At 43.5% G+C, this 19,002-nt stretch overlaps 2 protein-coding genes across 2 annotated transcripts in view; one reads left to right on the forward strand and one right to left on the reverse strand.

The window, feature by feature from the left end:
* Positions 1-6,179, forward strand: prg4b (proteoglycan 4b; the record flags this gene model as incomplete). Its single annotated transcript, XM_080887220.1, has 13 exons — positions 1-67; positions 424-540; positions 692-814; positions 1,796-1,855; positions 2,304-2,363; positions 2,448-2,666; positions 2,866-3,381; positions 3,691-3,852; positions 4,073-4,209; positions 4,296-4,452; positions 4,606-4,713; positions 5,466-5,594; positions 6,040-6,179. 13 exons carry the CDS (start codon positions 1-3, stop codon positions 6,141-6,143), a joined length of 1,959 nt encoding a protein of 652 aa, XP_080743346.1. The 3' UTR covers positions 6,144-6,179.
* The window catches only part of tprb (translocated promoter region b, nuclear basket protein), a 24,686-nt gene continuing 11,838 nt past the window's right edge, over positions 6,155-19,002 (reverse strand). Inside the window, exons 31-50 of the mRNA XM_080886481.1 lie at positions 18,766-18,976; positions 18,457-18,603; positions 18,148-18,346; positions 17,831-18,024; positions 17,513-17,586; positions 17,007-17,203; positions 16,597-16,881; positions 16,342-16,496; positions 16,167-16,247; positions 15,720-15,908; positions 12,961-13,110; positions 11,340-11,433; positions 10,811-10,974; positions 10,621-10,712; positions 7,620-7,729; positions 7,440-7,538; positions 7,118-7,259; positions 6,845-6,966; positions 6,660-6,755; positions 6,155-6,383 (exon numbers count right to left, since the gene is read on the reverse strand). Of these exons, the coding sequence (XP_080742607.1) occupies positions 6,337-6,383; positions 6,660-6,755; positions 6,845-6,966; positions 7,118-7,259; positions 7,440-7,538; positions 7,620-7,729; positions 10,621-10,712; positions 10,811-10,974; positions 11,340-11,433; positions 12,961-13,110; positions 15,720-15,908; positions 16,167-16,247; positions 16,342-16,496; positions 16,597-16,881; positions 17,007-17,203; positions 17,513-17,586; positions 17,831-18,024; positions 18,148-18,346; positions 18,457-18,603; positions 18,766-18,976 (2,848 nt within the window). The 3' untranslated portion in view covers positions 6,155-6,336. The remainder of the gene's footprint in view (positions 6,384-6,659; positions 6,756-6,844; positions 6,967-7,117; positions 7,260-7,439; positions 7,539-7,619; positions 7,730-10,620; positions 10,713-10,810; positions 10,975-11,339; positions 11,434-12,960; positions 13,111-15,719; positions 15,909-16,166; positions 16,248-16,341; positions 16,497-16,596; positions 16,882-17,006; positions 17,204-17,512; positions 17,587-17,830; positions 18,025-18,147; positions 18,347-18,456; positions 18,604-18,765; positions 18,977-19,002) is intronic.

Raw genomic sequence — 19,002 nt, forward strand, 5'->3', positions numbered from 1 at the left:
ATGTCTTCCACGCTACTTTGTGCGCTTATTTTTCTGGCTTGTGCTTTGACGTTTAGTGGCGCTCAGAGTGAGTATAACCTGGCATCCTGTAACATGGAAACATTAAACTGGTTTCCATTCTTTAATATTCTTTGGTTTCATTTGTTTTTAATGAAAGCCTTTCCTGGAATGCTTCAGGTTTTTTCTGCTTGTACTCGTTCATATTTACTCTGTTAAATAATTATTTACCTGAGGGGGAACCTATGTGTACCTTATATACATAAGGTACACATAGGTTCCCCCTGTGTCACTACAGCAGAAATCAATTTCTGGCAGGGTTGCACAGACTGTGCCCTCAAGCGGGACACATCAGGAGCGCACGTGTCGTCTCATCGCTGCACCCTCTGCCTCTGACATTTATCCTTCTTTTACTGTTACTGACAGCGAGCTGCAGAGGACGGTGCGGTGGCGAGTACTACAGGGGTTACAGATGCCAGTGCGACTATAACTGTCTGTCTTATGGCGAGTGCTGCAACGACTATGAATCTCAGTGCACCACAAGTGAGGCCTTTTCATTCTTTGGATCTGTAGCATCCAGCAGAATTGAGATTTTTGGTCACCATTGCTGAACCCTTACATATAATAACGTCTAACAACCAGCTGTGCAGTCTCACTGTGTTTGTGCGTCTATTATGATGTTTGTGCGCAACAGAAAACTCATGTAAGGGGCGCTGTGGAGAAAACTTCAAACGAGGCCGGCTGTGTAGCTGTGACTCTGACTGCATAACGTACAACCAGTGCTGTCCGGACTACAAGAACCACTGCGATGCACAAGGTTGGTCCTTTCTAGCTCATTCAACTCCTGTGTGTATGTGAGGGATTCTTAATGCATGCTAAACAGATAGATTTCATCATCATCCTTAGTTCATCTGTGGAGTCATACAGCCCTTATGTAACAGATTACATTTAGTCATCAATATAATATACCATCAGCTCATGCACGTTGTTATTATATAATTATGGCAATTTGTGACGCATATTGTGCACAAACGGGAGGAAGATACTAGGATGAATGTGTCTGTGAAGGTTCTCAGTCATCCAGGTCATCGTAGTCTAAGGAGCTTGGAAAGAAAAGCGTCTGGACTTCTTTAAGTTGCTTGAAGACGTTTCACCTCTCATCTGAGCAGCTTCTTCAGTTCTAGGGTCAAATGGTGGGGACAAAGGTAAAGATCAAAGGTCACTCTCTCGAGGATGCTAATGTTCACATTTTGGAAAGAGAAGACAGATGGTTTGACAGAAACATCTATGTCCACTGTGAACGACCATCTTTGAACAGAGGGCGGGGCTTACCACACCAAGGGGGCTCTGGGACTCTCCACCATTTGACCCTAGAACTGAAGAAGCTTCTCGGCTGAGAGGTTAAACATCCAGACGTTTTTCTTTCCAAGCTCCTTAGACCAGGATGAATGTGACATCCCCACTCTAACTCTGCCTGCATGTCCATCACCAGCATGCACAGTACGGCAGTATAACCGCAGCATGCAGCGCATGCAGTAATCTGCAACGATGCAACGTTTGACAATAATTTCTGTCTTGGTAATTGCTGCAGAACAGAACAGTGGAGAGGCCAGTGCAGCAGCAGCAAAGAAGACTAGTTCATGCAATAATGTAAATGATAACAAATCCAAAGGTATATTTTTCTTGGTAAAAGGTTCGATTCCTCCTAGATTTTCAGTCATTTGGGGTTAAAGGCAGATTTTATGGGGGCTACACCAATAATGGTGATTTTTGTTCTCGTTCGTGAACGTTCCCACAGATCAAACTTTGAAAGAGGCAACAGACCAGCTTTCTACGTTCAGTGAGGGAAACGATGAAGGTGAGTTTGCTCTTTTTGAACTTTGCTAGAGAAAGCTATCCAACATTTGGCTCTAATGACAGGAACAAATGCTCACTCAGTCACTTTGATGACTGTCGTGAACTTGATTCGGTGGATTTTAAAACGCATACGTCAGGAGGATGTTTATGGCTGTGAATTTGTCACAGTGGTTTATTTTCGGGGCTAAATCCAGGGGCATTAGCCTCACAGGCCAAATGAAACACAAGGTTGTTGTGAGTGGACTGTGTGTGGGAGGGTTGGGCTGAGTCACAAGAGAGGAAAGCGCTAAATGATGCCAGAAATGAGGACAGGACATTTTCTGGGAGTTTTCTTCAATCAAAGCTCTGAACACTTTTGCATCCAGAGTCCGGAGGAGGACATGTAGGAAAAATAAAGATGGCCGATTAAATGATTAAACTGTTTGTGTGAACCCTGCTGCTGCCAACAGATGACTCTTCAGTTCCTCCGGTCGGTCCAACATCACATCCACCAGATGATCCCACTGATGGTGAGCAAAGCTCTTTCCCAATAAAGTTACACAAGTCTTACGTCCAAGTGCGCACCTCATCTCGCTCTCGTCACATTCTCACAGATGTGTCTGGCCCGATCTTTCCCACTGAAGACTTTTCTAAAACTGAACCTGAAGATCTGGAGGCCAGTCCAGTCCCGGAGATCAGCAGTGACTATGAGCTCTCCACAGTCGACCCGCTGGGTGAGATTTCCACCGAGGCCACCCCGACTGCAGTGAGGACTCCTTCAGACAACGACGACCTCGTCAGCACCACTGCAGAGGCCCCGAGTGACAGCACGAGTATGTGAGATATCTGTTTATGGTATTTGATTCATACAGTTTTTGTGAGTTACTTTAGCAATAGATTGCAGAAAAAAACCTCAAATGTAGCAACTAAGATACAAATTGCAACTAAAATATGCAAATTGATATTTAATTATTTTATTAAATCGATTAAAAGACTTGATTTACAGTGATATGACTTTCTCTCTGCTCACAGCAGCAGCTGACCACATTTCCAGCGAGCCAACATCAACTTCAGTACCCTCAGTCGAGCCTAGTTCTTCAACCAGCTCCCCACAGCTGGACGCGCAGACACCAGCAGTGGCTATTATGGATGCTGTCTTTCCCTCTGATGAACCAGATAACTCACTGCTCACCATCACCTCTGCCTCCTCAACCATCCCAGAGGAACCCACTGCAAGCCACCCTGAGGATGTCACTGCAAGCAACCCTTCAGTTCTTCCTTCCACCAGTGCTTCCTCAGTGGGATCTGAGGAGATATCAATGGTTGAAGCTGTGACCACCCACGCTCCCTCACCCACAACTGCAGCGTGGAGTATTGCCACAGACGATCTGCAGACCTCCAAACCCACCGGGGCTCAAGAACCAGAGCCGACTCCACCTGTGGAAAAACCAGAGCCATACGAGCCAGACCCAGCTAAGCCCACTTCTAAACCTGACACGAAGCCCCTGGAAACCCGGAATATAGACGATACAGGAGATTACCAAGCAGGTAAGACTGTTTAAAAAAAAATAATTTGACCAGATTCTTTATGTCACATGCAGAAAACACCTGAGGGACTCACTCTGTGATGGGCACAAGTACCAAAATTTCCGAAAATCTAATTTGTTTTACGAGTCTGGCACGATTGCAGCCTGTGATTACGTGTAATCACAGGCTGCTACCAGTTTTATGAGCTCAGTTGTTTTTTCATTTTCCCTCACGCTGTAAATAAATCTGACATTCCTCCGAAATTGGAAGTAAAGTTCAGCCACATTTAAGAGGTGAAAACAAGCTCACAAAAACAGCAGAAAATGACAGTCAACGCCCAGAAACACAGTCTGGGATTACGTGGTGGGTGGTGTTTATTCCCACGGGTGTCTTTACTTTCCCCAGATGACAGCAACGATACAAACCTATGCAGCGGGCGGCCCGTCAGTGGAGTCACCACACTGAGGAACGGCACAATGGTGGTGTTCAGAGGTTAGTGCAGCTCCTGTGCAGGTTTAACTCTAAAAGGATCAGTCGTGTCATCCCAGTCCAACAACAGTGGATTTGCATATAAGAGAGAAACTAACGGAATGCATTGAAGACGGGGAGAACTGAGGGGAAATTATTATGAAGCATTAAACTGAGAGAATGAAATTACAATGTTACAATAGCTTATCTAAAACCCTATATAGTGATATTATCACTTTTACAGGTCACTACTTCTGGTTGCTGGATAGTAACAGGGTGCCAGGTCCACCCAGAGGCATCACCCAGGAGTGGGGCGTCCCGTCACCCATTGACACCGTGTTCACCCGCTGTAACTGCCAGGGCAAGACGTACATTTTCAAGGTAAACGGACCAATCTCAGCAGAACCACTGAGCGAACAGCGTTACCCTTTATCTGCCCAGAGTTTAACACTGCATGGTGTTCACAGGGAAGTCAGTACTGGAGATTTGAAAACGACGCTTTGGACCCCGGCTACCCCAAAGTCATTACAACGTGGTTCGACGGGCTGCGGGGCCACATCACGGCCGCCCTGTCGGTGCCCCAGTACAAGAGGAGGGCAGAGTCAGTCTACTTCTTCAAGAGAGGTAAAAATTAGGGGGGCGGAGCTTATTAAACTACCAGAAAAGATAGATTTTGCTGTTCATTGCTTCAGAAAGAGAATTGTAATAAACAATGTGTACAATGTTTGTTTTGAACACATAAAAAGGTTTTAAGATGTTTACTTTCTTTTCCTCTAGGTGGAATGGTTCAGAAGTATTCATACCAGGCTGGTGTCAGGCCAACATGTGGCAAGAAAGTCCAGTATGACGTTTACACAGTCCGCAACCGAGTAGTTCGACAAGCAGGTAACCAATCAGTTTATTTCGATCATGTAAACAATATACAAAGTTCATTTAGCAAAGAAAAGAAGAGACACAGCTACACAACATAAAGCCAAAACATTTCACCGTTACCTGTTCTGATTCAGTTACATATAGAAGAGCAGGAAGTAATCCCGCCCCTTCGCCACGAGTTATCGGTCAGCATTCAATCAGCTTCCTTACTGATAATCTGCAGTAATAATAACGACATTTCTGATATAATATTTACACCACATTATATCATTGTGTTTTTGTGGTTCAACAACTTTGCCTCCACTTTTAAAAAGTTAATGTAGAATCCAACAAGTATGAATCCAATTTCCATTCACTGAATTTGAACATTTTCCCTTTCTCTATAACTCATAAAGAACAACTTAATACCTCTCTTTATGTTTGTGCACACTAACTTTTACAATAGTTGTGCGTGAACTTCATGAAGCGAACCCCGGACAATCCTCACTATTGTTAAGCGTGTTTACAGACGTATGACTGGCTCCATGCTTAGACTTTGGCTTAAACGTGTACACGAGCTGCAGCGCACACACTGCACCGAAAAAGCGAGTCATAGCTGGTGGAGAGGAGCAAATAACTGCAAAATGGAAACAAACACCCATCGTACGGTTTATGGGATGAACAAGGGTTAAGAGTTTGTTCACAAAACAAAAACACTGCACTGGACAACGCCAGTACGGTTTGGCTTCATGGCACAACTTTAAACCGGATCGTTTCATTTCCAGCCCCCGTTTTAGGACCGGTCATCAACATTCGGACTTCCTGGAGAGGCTTCCCGCCCGCCGTCACAGCCGCCGTGTCTGTTCCCACAACCGCCGAACCAGAGGGCTACAGATACTTTGTCTTCTCAGGACGTAAGTCACACACACCGCACTGTTTACAGAGCTGGAATAAAAGCATGCGGTTTGGCAGTGTTTAAAGCAGCAGTGGTGTTTACGCACGCCTTTGTTGCTCAACTTCAGAAGCACAGAATGTCCTTCACGTGTCCGTCGGCATGTCGTTAACAAGGACCACGTGTGTGTGTGTGTGTGTGTGTGTGTTAGGGTGTTCACCTGCAGCTCAGATTTATTGCAGTTCCCACAGTCAAGATTTCCATTTCAATGGTGATGCGTAAGAAAACAGGCGGGTGTCCGTGGACGAGCTGCAAACTGTAGCAGCGACCGTGTTGATAAACAGCTCTGTGCCGCGTTCATGCCAGTCTACCTGAATATAGAGCGGCACGAAGGAAAATATTGTTTTGTAAGTATCAGCTATTAATGTAATCGTCTAATGAACTTTCTGTTTATTCTGCTTCTGCAGCAAAATCCTACAACGTGAGGTTGGATGGTGAACGTCCCGTCATCGCTCCTCCTGCGGCCGGCTCATCACCGCAGTCCAACAACTTCATCAGATGTTCACAGTAAAACAACAAAAATGTTTTCGCTTTGTAAGTTTATTATAATCATCATAAAACACATCAGGATGGACCCAATAACAAGAAAGTATCTAATCGCATTAACAAAATGAAACTAAATCAAAGCCAAACACGCTTCATAACAACAGATCAGTCTGAGCTTTCCTGAAGGGAACTACGGGCTCTTCACTTTGATTTTTCCTTCATCGGGCGAATCTTCTCCCCTGTTTCCATGACGGAAAAGCTTGACCTGTGGAGATGGAAGCATGTTTTTAGACAGGTTTGCTGCACTGATGTAAAAAATTAATAAAAAATAAAAATATGGTGACAGTAAAATGTGTTCTGAATAACCACAATGAATGTACCGTGTTTCCTGTCGTGCTTTTCATTAATAAAAGCCTGAATGAAATGTCTGAAGTCCTTTATGAGTGGCCATTTAAAGCAGTAATAAAATCATTGCTCAGTCTTGTGCCCATTATAACGTTCGTGTTACATCACTGTTACCACGAGCTTTCAAACGCGTTACCTCCTCTCTTCATGCGGCCGCCGCGGCTGTCCGGCCATCGTTGGAGCTGTCTGCTGGGCCCGGGCCGGGACTGTTTTGGTGGAGCGCTGCTTGTATCTAAAAAAACAAAAACAAACATAACCTACTGAATATGCAACAAAGACAAAACAGATGGGGAACGGCACAGTCACGAGGCTGCAGTGCACCTGCAGAGCTGGAGGAAGGCTCCTGGCTGGTGGAGGGGAGGCTGCTCTTGTCGGACGCTTGGCTCGACTCCTCCATATCGCCCTGAGACACCACGGGGTCCATCGACACTTCAGCACCGGGCCTGAATCAAGCAAAATGCACCTCGGATTATGTAAACTGTGACCTTCGTAACTTCTCTCATTTTGGTGAAGTTATTGAAACCGAGTGGAACGAAAGGTTTCAAAGAGGCAGAAGTTCGAGGAGTGACAAGCTGCTGAGAGGGCGAGGCTCACCGATCAGTGTCTGGCTCCAGGAAGACGTCGTCTCTCTCCTCCCCTGCACCGGCAGCTCCTGGTGTTGATGTGCTCACCATGGGAACAGACTGAGAGGCGTGCTCTGTTGTGTCGGACTGAGCCACTTCTGAGAAAACAGTTACTGGAAGATAGAAAGATGAAAACAAATTTCAACTTTCCAGTAACTTGTAGTGCTCCCAAACCCAAATTTCATCACACTTATCCTAGAAAAGATAGTTTTGAGGAAGCTCGGGAAAAGGCAGTGCGACATGCTTTAACGGACACATCCCTTCACATCAGACTGACAGAGACAGACAAATACCTGGAGCCCCAACTTGTAGCGGAGTGGTGGGAACGCTGCGTCCACCAGACTCCTCCTCGTGAGTGGCTAAAAACAAGGGACTGTCATACATCCCAAGACCTGAAGAGAAGAATTAGTTTGCAGTTAAAGAGACTGTGGTGCGTACTGATGGTTCTTTGGGGTTAACATTTGGTAGATTACCTCCTTGTGATGCGAGCTGACCCAGATCAGAGTGTGAGGAAGAGCTGGTCTGCGGCATGTCCTCTGAAGGGCCAAACCTGAAGCGTGGCACGCCAGCTACCTGTGGCGAGCTGAGAAACAAAAGAAGCACGAACGTGAATTAGGCGACTGTGGAGCGACCAAAACGGACCAGTTAAGATTTCATTTTAGAAGCAAATGATCAAGTTTGAATGAATAAAGGCTGGTTTATATGAACTCAAGTCTCAGTTTGAGGAGATGCAGTCAGACAGCTCTACATGACTGCATGTTTGTGGCCTATACACGTGCTGTACTACAGTAATGTATGCTACAGGATAATGTAGCACACAACACAGTAGTTCTTTGCAGATTTTCCTCCCATTAAAACATTAACACACACACACACACACACACACACACACACACACACACACACACACACACACACACACACAAAAGTCTGGACACACCTTCCCATTTAGTCATTTTTCTGTATTTTTACTTCTTTCCACACTGTAGATACAAACTCAAGAATCACATATATTAAGTAAGATCTATGGAATCTAAATTTGTTGCCAAGTAGCCGTTCTTTGCTTTGTTGACAGCGCTGCAAACCCTTCTCTCAATGAGCTGAGTAAAGAGAGGCCACAGTCCATCATTACTGAAGGTCAGTCAGTTTGAAATTGCGAAAACTCCCCAAGTGCAGTCGCAGAAACCATCAAGCGCTACGAGGAAACTGGCTCACATGAGGACCGGCCCAGAAAAGGAAGAACAAGACGAATTTATCCGAGCATCGGATCACAAGTTAACAACACCTCAGATTAGAGCCCAGATAAATGCTCCAGGAGCTGGAAAACCACGACCTCATGAAGCTCATCGAGAGAACACCAAGTGTGCAAAGCAGTAATCACAGCAAAGGGCGGCTATTTCAAAGAATCTAAATTTTAAAACATGTTTTGAGTTATTTCACAATTTTTTGTTGGCTACATGATTCCACGTGTGTTCCTTCATAGTTTTGATGCCTTCAGAGAGAATCTATGATGTAAATAGTCATGAAAATAGAGAAAAAACATTAAATGAGAAGGTGTGTCCAAACTTTTGACTGATAGTGTATAAAACAATGTGTTTCTGTCTGATGAGATCTGGTCAAGTTATATGTACAATTTTTCCAACCAACATTCATCAGTCCATTAAATCACGATAGGTGATATATTCACGCAGGTGACTTTTATGAGGGGAGGAGCAACGTAGTCATGCACAGACTGATTTGTGTGCTTAGAAAACTTTGTTTGTTTCAGTATTAATATAATATAATAATAATATAATACAGCTACTTTTTGTATTATTTATTCACTTATTTGAAATGCACCAAACTGCACAAAAGACTTAAAGTTGGGGATTTTTTTTTTTTTTTTTTAATTTCTGTTCGCCTGAAGAAACTTTTTGATTTTTAACTTGTTTAATTTGGTATTTGTTGTTTGGTTGAGTGCGTAAGACAGATAAACGCAGTTATAATGGAAAAAAGCCAGTTTTTCTTCTGTGTTTTCTTTAATTTAAATTACATGTTTTGTTTTTTCTGAACATAGACCACTGCCCTTCTTTCCTTCTGTTATGAGTTTGAGTAAGTGAATCGCTGCACACTATTACCGTTTTTTGTTGACTGCTCCCCTTAGCTTCAACCAACCTTATTAGCAAACTTACTCAAGGACAAATAAATAAATAAATAAATAAATAAATAAATCGCTCTTGTAAAAACGACCGGTGAACGGCTCAGCTTATCGTTGATTAGGGCTGTGCGATATGACCAAAATCTCATATCCCGATATCAGACATTTATCGTCACAACGACATATAATCAAACATTTTACATTTTCTGTAAATTTTGTGAATCTCAGGCAGCTCAACTTGCGTGAAGTGTTTTCAGCTGCGCGTCGTGTAGCTGGAGTCGAGTGTTACATAAGTTTAAACAGCTGCAGTTTTCTTTGTGAGCATTTATTGCACGGCTGCGGGCAAAAGCCTGTTCTAAGGTTTATTTTTTAGCACCCGACAGCTCTTTTTAGCTTCTCATCCGTAAACACTCTGCATCATATTTCACGTAATTCAGTTTATTTTGAAAGATCTCCGCAGGATCTTCAGCTTTATTGTGAAAGGTTTATGTTAAAAATAATCAAATGGACGGCGGAGGCACGCGATGGTGTTACCGTCGTTGTTGCCAACGACAACGCATAAAACAGTCGCTTGTCCGTCCGTAGTGTGGTTATGTTACATATCAGAGAACTTTCAGAAATTCTACAGTGACATCAAAACGATGAAAAATTATTGACGGAAAAAGTTTATTTTGCGACACCACGAAACAAACAACAGCGTAAAATGAAACGATAGACGTTTTCACATCGTCATCTGATATATATCGTTATATCCAACAGCCCTATCGTCGATGGGTGATAAATTCGTCCAACCTTAAGACCAAGGTTAATTTTTAGTCTGCAAGTCCAACAGTTCGTTTAGCACAAAAACAAAGTGTTGTTTGTTCACATGGAGAAGAATTTCCCCTTTCAACACGACCGAGGATACATTTAAAAACAACAAACAGAAAACTGAAGTTTTGAATGAGCCAGCCGGAGCCACGTCACTGGTGTGAGCTGAAGACGGAGGTGCAGAGATGTCCTCATAATCTGAGTGCTTTGCAACAAAGAGTGGGGAAACTACACTACGATGTATCACGCCAGCTGCTACCCAAGAAAACTGAACAAATCAAAAGGTGCATCAACAGAGTACTAGTGTAATGCTGTGCACTTATACAACCAGCCTAATTTACATTTGCAAAATATTTATTTTTCCACTGACAAGATTTATTTTTCAGTGGAATTACACAAACTACAGGTCACAATGAAACCAGGAGAAGTTTCGACATGATTCACTGTTTGTATAAACGTGTAGTTCCTTAAAACCTTTAAAAGGTTTTCTGTGTTCCAACTTGCGGCCCGATGTGTGCGACACTTACTGGATGGCCTGATCGAAACCATCAGAGCGGTGAGGCACCACCAGAGTGGGAGTGCTGGGAACCATCCTGTCATCCTCATCGAAAAAGTGCTGCTGCAGATTGAAAGAGGGAAGAAAAGGGGGTCAAGGTTTCACACAGAGGTTCGTAGGAGTATCATGATGTAAATTCTCAGCCTTTCGATGTGACTCACAGCGCTGCCCGGCACACCGGGAGCAAGTCTGCCCACTGACTGGCGGCGCACTGGGATACGCTGTGAAGGCAGCTGATGCACTGGTCTCCGTGGCGACTGGGGCATGCGTGTACCAGAACTTGTGGGTTGCTCTGCAGAGAAAGCCTCCATTGTGCCACTCTCAACTAAAACAGAATTCAAAGGTTCAAATGAACAAGAGAAAATAAGATTTTAGATAAATATACTTTAAAACACCAAAAATGTAAACAAAGTAACTCCCTTTATAATCAGTATCTCAGTTACTTGTGACATTTAAACCTCCTTTTACCTAAAACATAAGTGAGTCGGGTTAATTTGCTTATTTTTCCCGTAAAGCAAATCTCTTCTTAGCAGTGACCTTTGTTACGCCCGCTTTCAGACAGAAAACACAACACGACATCTTTCTCAGTCATCGCAGACTGTGGATACTAATTGGATGGCGGGACGGTTTGTGAGCGCATGCAGAGTCTGAGGCACAGCTACGTATTCGACAGGGTTTCCTGGCGCTTACAGCTGGGTGTCTGGGAATCCGCCGGCCTTTGGGTGGAGTCGGACGCCCCCAGACTCTCCTCCGTCTCAGTGCCCGGCTCCGTTACGTCAGCTCCCTGAGAAACGAGGGGAAATAAAAGGAAACGAGTCAAAGAAGAAATTCAAAACCACTCAGAGTTTAAAAAAGGCTAAATTTGGCAAACGAAGGTAAGACCAACGAGTAACATAACTTTGATGAGTGAGAGGAACCGCCGAAAGAGAAAGGTCATAAAACGGAGCAGTGCCAGGGTATACTGGCAGAGCATCACATGCAGATTATGATTCACTAAAACAACCGTGAGAGAAGCCGAGAGGTTAAAAAAAAAAAAAAAAAAGAAGAAGTTTGACCTCCGTCACAGAGAAAAACTCTGAATCAGATAGTGAGACGGTCCAGTGGTCTAACAGGCGAGTCCGGCTTAGCCTCCCTGTACTCTAAACAGGTACTACGGATGGCTTTATCGATTCTTAAGAACGGTCCCGTCCTCTACGGCAGCGGTCTCCAACCTTTTTTGCGCCACAGACCGGTTTGTGCCCGACAATATTTTCACGAACCGGCCTTTAAGGTGTCGCAGATAAATACAACAAAATAAAACCAAAAATTTAATGACTTTAAGTTAATTTCAGCTGCTTCTCTGGAGGTGTCTAGCGCCAAGATGCAGTTACAGAAACAGCTTTTTCCCCGCTGCCGTCACTAAACTTACCCGTGTATGTGTGGACGTAGGCTACTTTTGAAAACTGCAGTTTTGAAAAATATCTCCGTCCACATGTAAACGCTAAAAATGCACTTAAACGCTGTCAAGAACATGCCAAATCCTAGCTGTGCAGAAATGTTGGCCCATTAGAAGTGTAGAAGCCTGGCAGGGAAACAGTAAACAGGGTTTTATGCAAACCGTAACTACTTCTGAAAGGTTTTTGGGGTTTTTTGGAAAGGCAGCTAATTCTGTGTTACTTTTAGAGAGCCTTTATATTTTAAATGCTAATAACCAAAAACAGTATTTTGGCTGGTATAGACTCACAACTCAACTTAGGAATGAACAAAATGCATACAGCATTCATACATTTTAATTTAAAATGTATTCAAACCCGACGTCGGTGTTGAATGAAGTTCACTCTGATGCATCAGTCTTTCTAAATGGAGGGACAGTAACTGTGCGTACATGTTTGTTACCCAAGTAATACTAAGCTGTTTTTGTTTACACATTTTATAGTTTAATCCGTGCTGCTATTTAACATTTTCTATCGTGTATAAAGAGAATAGTTTCTATTTAACTTGGTTCAGATACCTGCCTTTGAATATAACACGTGTATCATTATTCCAAAACCTCACACAAAGATTACAAGTAAAAAGCTCGTTAGCTGTTCCCTTGCAGACACTGACTCATCCTACTGAATATGTGCAACGAAGACTCGAGTAAAAATGTAAACAGCTAAAGTCAACACAGGCGCGCAGACAGGACGTTACGACACAGGGGCAGCATGTAAGTGACGGTGAAACGAGAGTGTGTGGAAAAACTGAGTGTGTGAGCGGGAAAGGCAGCGAGTGGGAAGGGTTAACACGGCGTGTGGGTGGCAGAGGTCACAGCTGGAGCTGCAGGTACTCTTACCTCTGTGTCGTCTCCTTCGTAGGGCTCGTTGCAATCGCCGCTGCCCTCATTGCTGTCCTCTCCTTCCTCTCCCATCTCTCCGTCATCATCATCCTCCTCATCATCTTCCTCCTCCTCGTCTTCATCTTCTTCATCCTCGTCATCGTAGTCCTGGAAACCGGCAAATTTGTAAGACAAATTTTCACCGTTTTAAATGTCGTCTTTAAAAAAAAAAAAAAATTCCGAGATTGAAGACGAATAAAAGTCCAGGGAGTGATGGGTACCCCAATGAGTGGTATAAGACTTTCAAAGAGGTTTTGGCCCCTATTTTGATAGATTCTTTTAATTGGACAATAAAACACGCTAAAATTCCACCTTCCTGGAAAGAGGCCATCATCACAGTCTTACCGAAAGAAGGTAAAAACAAGGAAAACTGTGATTCTTATCGCCCAATCTCCATCTTAAATGTTGATTATAAACTATTTACATCTATAATCACAAGACGCCTAGAGCTGTTCCTTCCTGATCTGGTGGATGAAGACCAGACAGGGTTCATTAAGGGGCGACAGACACAAGACAATATACGACGCACATTGCATATAATTAATGAAGTTAATCGAGAAAAAATCCCAACAGCCTTAGTGAGTTTAGATGCTGAAAAGGCTTTTGACAGAGTCTCTTGGATATTTCTTTTTGCTGTTTTGAAGAGAATGGGCTTTGACAGTATCTTCATTAAGTGTATACAATCCCTGTATCATAGGCCAATGGCTAGAGTTAAAATAAATGGGGACTTGACAGACAGCTTTGAGCTCTTTAGAGGAACTAGGCAAGGTTGCTGCTTGAGTCCAGCTCTTTTTGCTTTGTATATTGAGCCTTTGGCTCAGTATATACGGCAAAGTACAGACTTAAAAGGGGTTTTTGTTTCCAAACTTGAACAACGAATAGGTCTTTTTGCAGATGATATAATTATATATCTACAGGATCCTGATACGACCTTTCCTTGGCTGTTTAAAGCATTAAAATATTTTGGTAAAAACGCAGGATATAAACTAAACATCGAAAAGACTCAAGTACTCTGTCTGAATTATTTCCCCAAAGAATTATTACAAAATGAACTTAAACTAAAATGGGATTCAAATAAGATCAAATACTTAGGTGTCTATTTAACTAGTGATACAAGTACTTTATACGAGGCAAACTATGTGAAGTTTAGTAACACAATCCAAAAAGATCTGATTAAATGGGCTCCGCTTGTCAAGGACCTTAGCTCAAGAATAGAGGTAATAAAAATGAATGTGCTTCCCCGGTTATTGTACCTATTCACCTCATTACCAGTCCAAATAACAGATGCACAGTTTGGTAAATGGGATAAATTAGTTAGTAGATTTATTTGGAAAGGGACAAAGCCAAGAATAAGATTTAAAATACTTCAATCAGGAAAAGAAAAAGGAGGACTTGCCCTCCCGAATCTCAAGGAATATTTCTATGCAGCCCAGCTGAGATATACTGTTTACTGGTGTTCATCAGAATATACTTCAAAATGGAAGCATATAGAGTTAAATTATTGCCTATCATGTCATCCACTAGCAAGATTGGGAGAAGAAACTACCCAGCCCACGAACAAAAATCTCATCATTGAATTTACTATTAAACTCTGGTGGACAATAATGAAGAAATATAGAATTACAGAAGATTGTAAATTGCTGATTTGGCCTGCATACTCTCGAAAATTCCAAAGTGGACAATGGGATAGCACATTTTTAAGATGGGTCAATAAAGGAATTACAGCAATGTGTACATTAATAGATGGGACAACATTTAAATCTTTTGAGAATCTACAGAAACAATTCGGATTGGATAAATCAGATTTATTTAGGTACTTTCAATTAAGACACTTTTACAATACAGAAATTAGAAAGAAGCTCTCGAGAGAAAGAAATCGTATAATAGGAACAATAACAGGTGCATATAAAAATCTTCCATCAGGAATTCTGTCGAAATTATATGATGGCCTACAAAATTCGAATAGGAATGAAACATTATATATTAAACAAAAGTGGGAATCGGAACTACAAATTGAGTTGTCAGAGGATGATTGGCGATCCTTATGTCTCACACAGCATAACTCCACTAGCTCTAGACGATGGAGAGAATATGGCTGGAAAAATGTGATTAGGTTTTTTATTACTCCGTATATCAAAAGCAAGCAGTTGAAAACACCCCAACAATGCTGGAGATTATGTGGAGACTGGAACGCCAATCACTCACATGTGTTTTGGAAGTGTAAATATATTAAATCATATTGGGAAAGAATCGCGGCAACAATGACGAAGGTGCTGGGGTATGAAGTACTGTGTGAGGCACGAGTAATGTATTTTGGAATATGGGAAAATGTAAAAAAGGAGGACTGGTATTTGTTTAAGATTATGTTGTTGTCAAGCAAAAAGGTGATAACAAAAAATTGGCTGAAAAGCGATCCTTTAAAACTGGAAGACTGGATGGACGTAATCGAGGACATATATACAATGGAAAAAATGACTTACACTCTGAGACTGAAATCTGATAAACACCGAAAACAGTGGACAAAATGGATAATTTATAAGTCTCAGTCAGCCTTATAGGGCGGGACCTCTCGTGGTTTTTTTTTTTTTTTTTTTTTTTTTTTTGTGTATTTGTTGTTGTGTTATTATTATTATTGTCTTGTCCGTATGTAATACAAAGGAAAAAGTACAAAATAAAGAGTTAAAAAAAAAAAAAAAAATTGAACAAAACTGCCGTACCTGCTCTTCGTCTTCGTCTTCCTCCTCCTCTTGTTCTTCGTCACTCTCTGTGTCCGTTACGATAACGATCACTTCCTGCTGCAGTTGTTGCGTGGTCTCGCTTTGGCTCAGGGTAACCTCTTGCTCCATTGTAAGGGACTGGGAGGCTGTGCCTTCATCTCCATCCTCCAGCGTGGAAAACGCCTCCGTCTGCGGGGCGAAAAAGTGACAACGCAAAACATCATGCAAACTAGATACCAGCACAATTCCTGCATGAATGTGACAACATTATCACAAGACTACTTTATGGTACTGCTACAATGGTGAAAACTGTTTTATGGTACAACATTATGAAATCCTCATTGGCAGCTTTGAGATTGAGTCTATTTATTTACTTTTAATCACTGCAAAGATTTAAATGATGGTAATTATCAGCTGATGTACAAAACTAAAAATGTTTGGGCCAACCTGGCTTCCTTCTCCACCGTCTAGACTGTCTGTCGGCACCACTCCCTCGGCCTCAGCGCTATCCTCGGCCAGCACCTCTTCCTACAATCAGAACCGGCGCATCAACATTCGCTCAAATTTAAAACAAACAAACAATCAAAACCATGGAGTTTTATGTGCATCAGTCCAGCCTCACCTCTGGACCCACTCTCTGGATAATGCGCAGCTTCTTTGATATGGGAGCCCGCGAGGTGTCCTCCTGAGTGGCTTCAGTGTCAGTGACCACACTGGCGGTCTCCTCCTCTTCCCGAGGACGCTTGGACATTGCTGATGTCCCCGGTGTTGCTGACACTGGAGAGAAAGTGTGGCTATCGTTGGTTAAAGAATTAAGAAAAAACCTCGTCGTCTAAAACAAAATATCGCCTCGGCTTTCAAAAACATCATCTCTCACCGGTTCCAAACACAGAGGACGACGTTGACGGCCGCTCCACCTGCGAGCTAGGCGTGGCCTCGATCGCCACAGGCGGTGGCTCCTGATTGGCTGGCTCTGTATGGGTCATGCTCTGCTGCTGCGTTGGTTGAACGAATGCGGTGGCCTGTGTCTGGGTCTGCTGCACAGTGAGCATGGGGCTAGCTAAGGTCGTCTGGACGTTGGGGCTGGCGGAGCGCACCGAGCCGCTCGCACTGCCGTACACGGTCACGTGCTCCACTGGTGGCCCTTCAGCTGGCTGCATCACTGTCCAAGAATAAAAATTACAAATACTGCAGGTTTTACCATGACTAAAAAAAACCAAACCTGCGGTTAGTTTCCTACTCACGGACTCGCTAACAGCTCAGCTAAAGCTTTGCCGTTAAACCTACCTTCCTGCGTCTCCACCTGGGTGGTGGGCATGACCGTAGCAGTGGGCGTAGGAGTGGGCACAGGAGCTGGGGTGATCATGGGCCTGATGCTTGCTCTCGGAGTGGGTTTGTTCCCTGGGTTGACGGGCTGTTTACTGGCTGTAGCAACTACAGGTGTAGGCTTAATGTTGGCGGTTGGAGGCTCGGAGGTGCTGGCACTGACGGAGACAAGCATTAGGATGAGTCATTGTTCTCTGGACCTCAAAGATCCACTAAGAAAATGATACTCTCTCCTCCAAAGTCCAGACGTGGCACCTACACTGCCATTTAATTTTGAGATTGCAGAAGTCAGCGGCACGACCAAACGAGTGTCAAACAGCAAAAACTCAGAAAAGTGCAAGTGTGGACCAGCCACCAGTCAAATGAATAAAGTCACCATTAAGACAAATACAAAACTCATGAAATGCATTGATGCATACTGAGTAAGACTTTTTAAATACTCCTCCATGCTTAAATAGTGCCCCTACCTGCCCCTGTCTGCAGCTGGAGTGGTCTTCAGGCTGATCTGCCTCTGCTCTGTGCTCCTCTGCGGCTCTTGGGTCTAAAAGCACCGAAAGAAAGAAAATGCTCAGAATCAGGACGCCGAACGGTCACTAAACTCGCCGTACTTCTCCAATCCAACATAGTTAAGCCATCAAAATAGAGAACACTGATAAAATAAAGACACAATTTTAGCAACGCTTGCAGATAATCGTGTTTTAGTTGTGTGACACATACCTAAAACATTAAAATATTTATATCACAGCGAACCAGTGTAAGTAGACTAAAGTAAACAACATCCTCACCTTGCTGGGACCTGCCTCAGCTGGCTCATCTCGCTGCTCTTGTCTCTCCTGTTGACCTCGCAGGTCTCGGAGTTCTCGCTCCTGCCGACTCAGACGGCCCTCGTATTGAGACTTCAGAGCGCTCACTCGCACCTCCAGCTCCTCACGCTGCTGTTTTAGCTCCTCGTTTTCCTTCTGCAACTGGTCTTTAGCGCCTGGTCATAAATCGCAAACGTCACAGATTCGAAGTGAGAAGCGATGCTCGTTACGCAGAGCCAAGCGATGTGAGGAAGAGCAAGTAACTGGTAAAAATCAGGAGTTTATGGTAGTCCCCTCACCCATGAGCTGGTTGATCTTCTGCTTGGCACAAACGATGGCTTTCCTGGTCTTCTCCTCCTTCTCAGCCATCTGCTGTCGGAGCGCGTCCTCCTGAGAAGCTTTATCCTGCAGCTCCTGCCGCAGCCTGGTCAGCTCCGTCTGCAGCCGAGATGATTGTTCCTGGGCGTTACGTGCATCGGTCTCACGCTCCGTGACCACCTAAGGTAAGCGTGCAGAATTGTCTAAACACTTGTTTTTTTCCCACCATCCCAAGAACTTTTAGTATAGAGGTTTATCAGCACATATAAAACGGGGGGAAGTTTTCCTACCTTGTTCATGTTCTCCAGCTGTCCTTCTAGGTCTGCACTCCGAGCTTCAGCTTGACTCAGAGAATCTCTGAGGCTCTGCAGCTCCTGAACAGAGGCCTGACGAGCCTCCTCCTCTTGGGATGGGCCTGCCGCGGCCTCAGCTACAAGCTGGAGTACATATGGAGTTAAAGTTTAACCTCAAGGAAGCACAACTGTACTACTGATGAACTAATTTATCACCAGATCGTGATAAATTAAAACACATTTTACAACCACCCACTTTAACTTCAGGCTTTGGATTGAAGTTTAAGCTGTAATGGTAACAAGTACCTTGTCGTGCGCCACCTTAAGCTCATCGTACTGCGTCCTGTAACGCCGTCCGATCTTCTTGATCTGTGCGATGGTTCGCATCTTCTCCTGGAGTTCATGGTTTTTGGTCTCAATCTCCTTCTGCAGCCCGTTCTTGTCTTCGGTTATCTTACTCATACTGTCACGCAAGCTTTGTATTTGGTTCTGTAGGGAAGCTGTAAGATTATTTGTCCTATGGAGAGAAAAGAAGAGAAAACT

Source organism: Rhamphochromis sp. 'chilingali', assembly GCF_963969265.1.
Source record: "Rhamphochromis sp. 'chilingali' genome assembly, chromosome: 7".
NCBI classification, from domain to species: Eukaryota; Metazoa; Chordata; class Actinopteri; order Cichliformes; family Cichlidae; genus Rhamphochromis; species Rhamphochromis sp. 'chilingali'.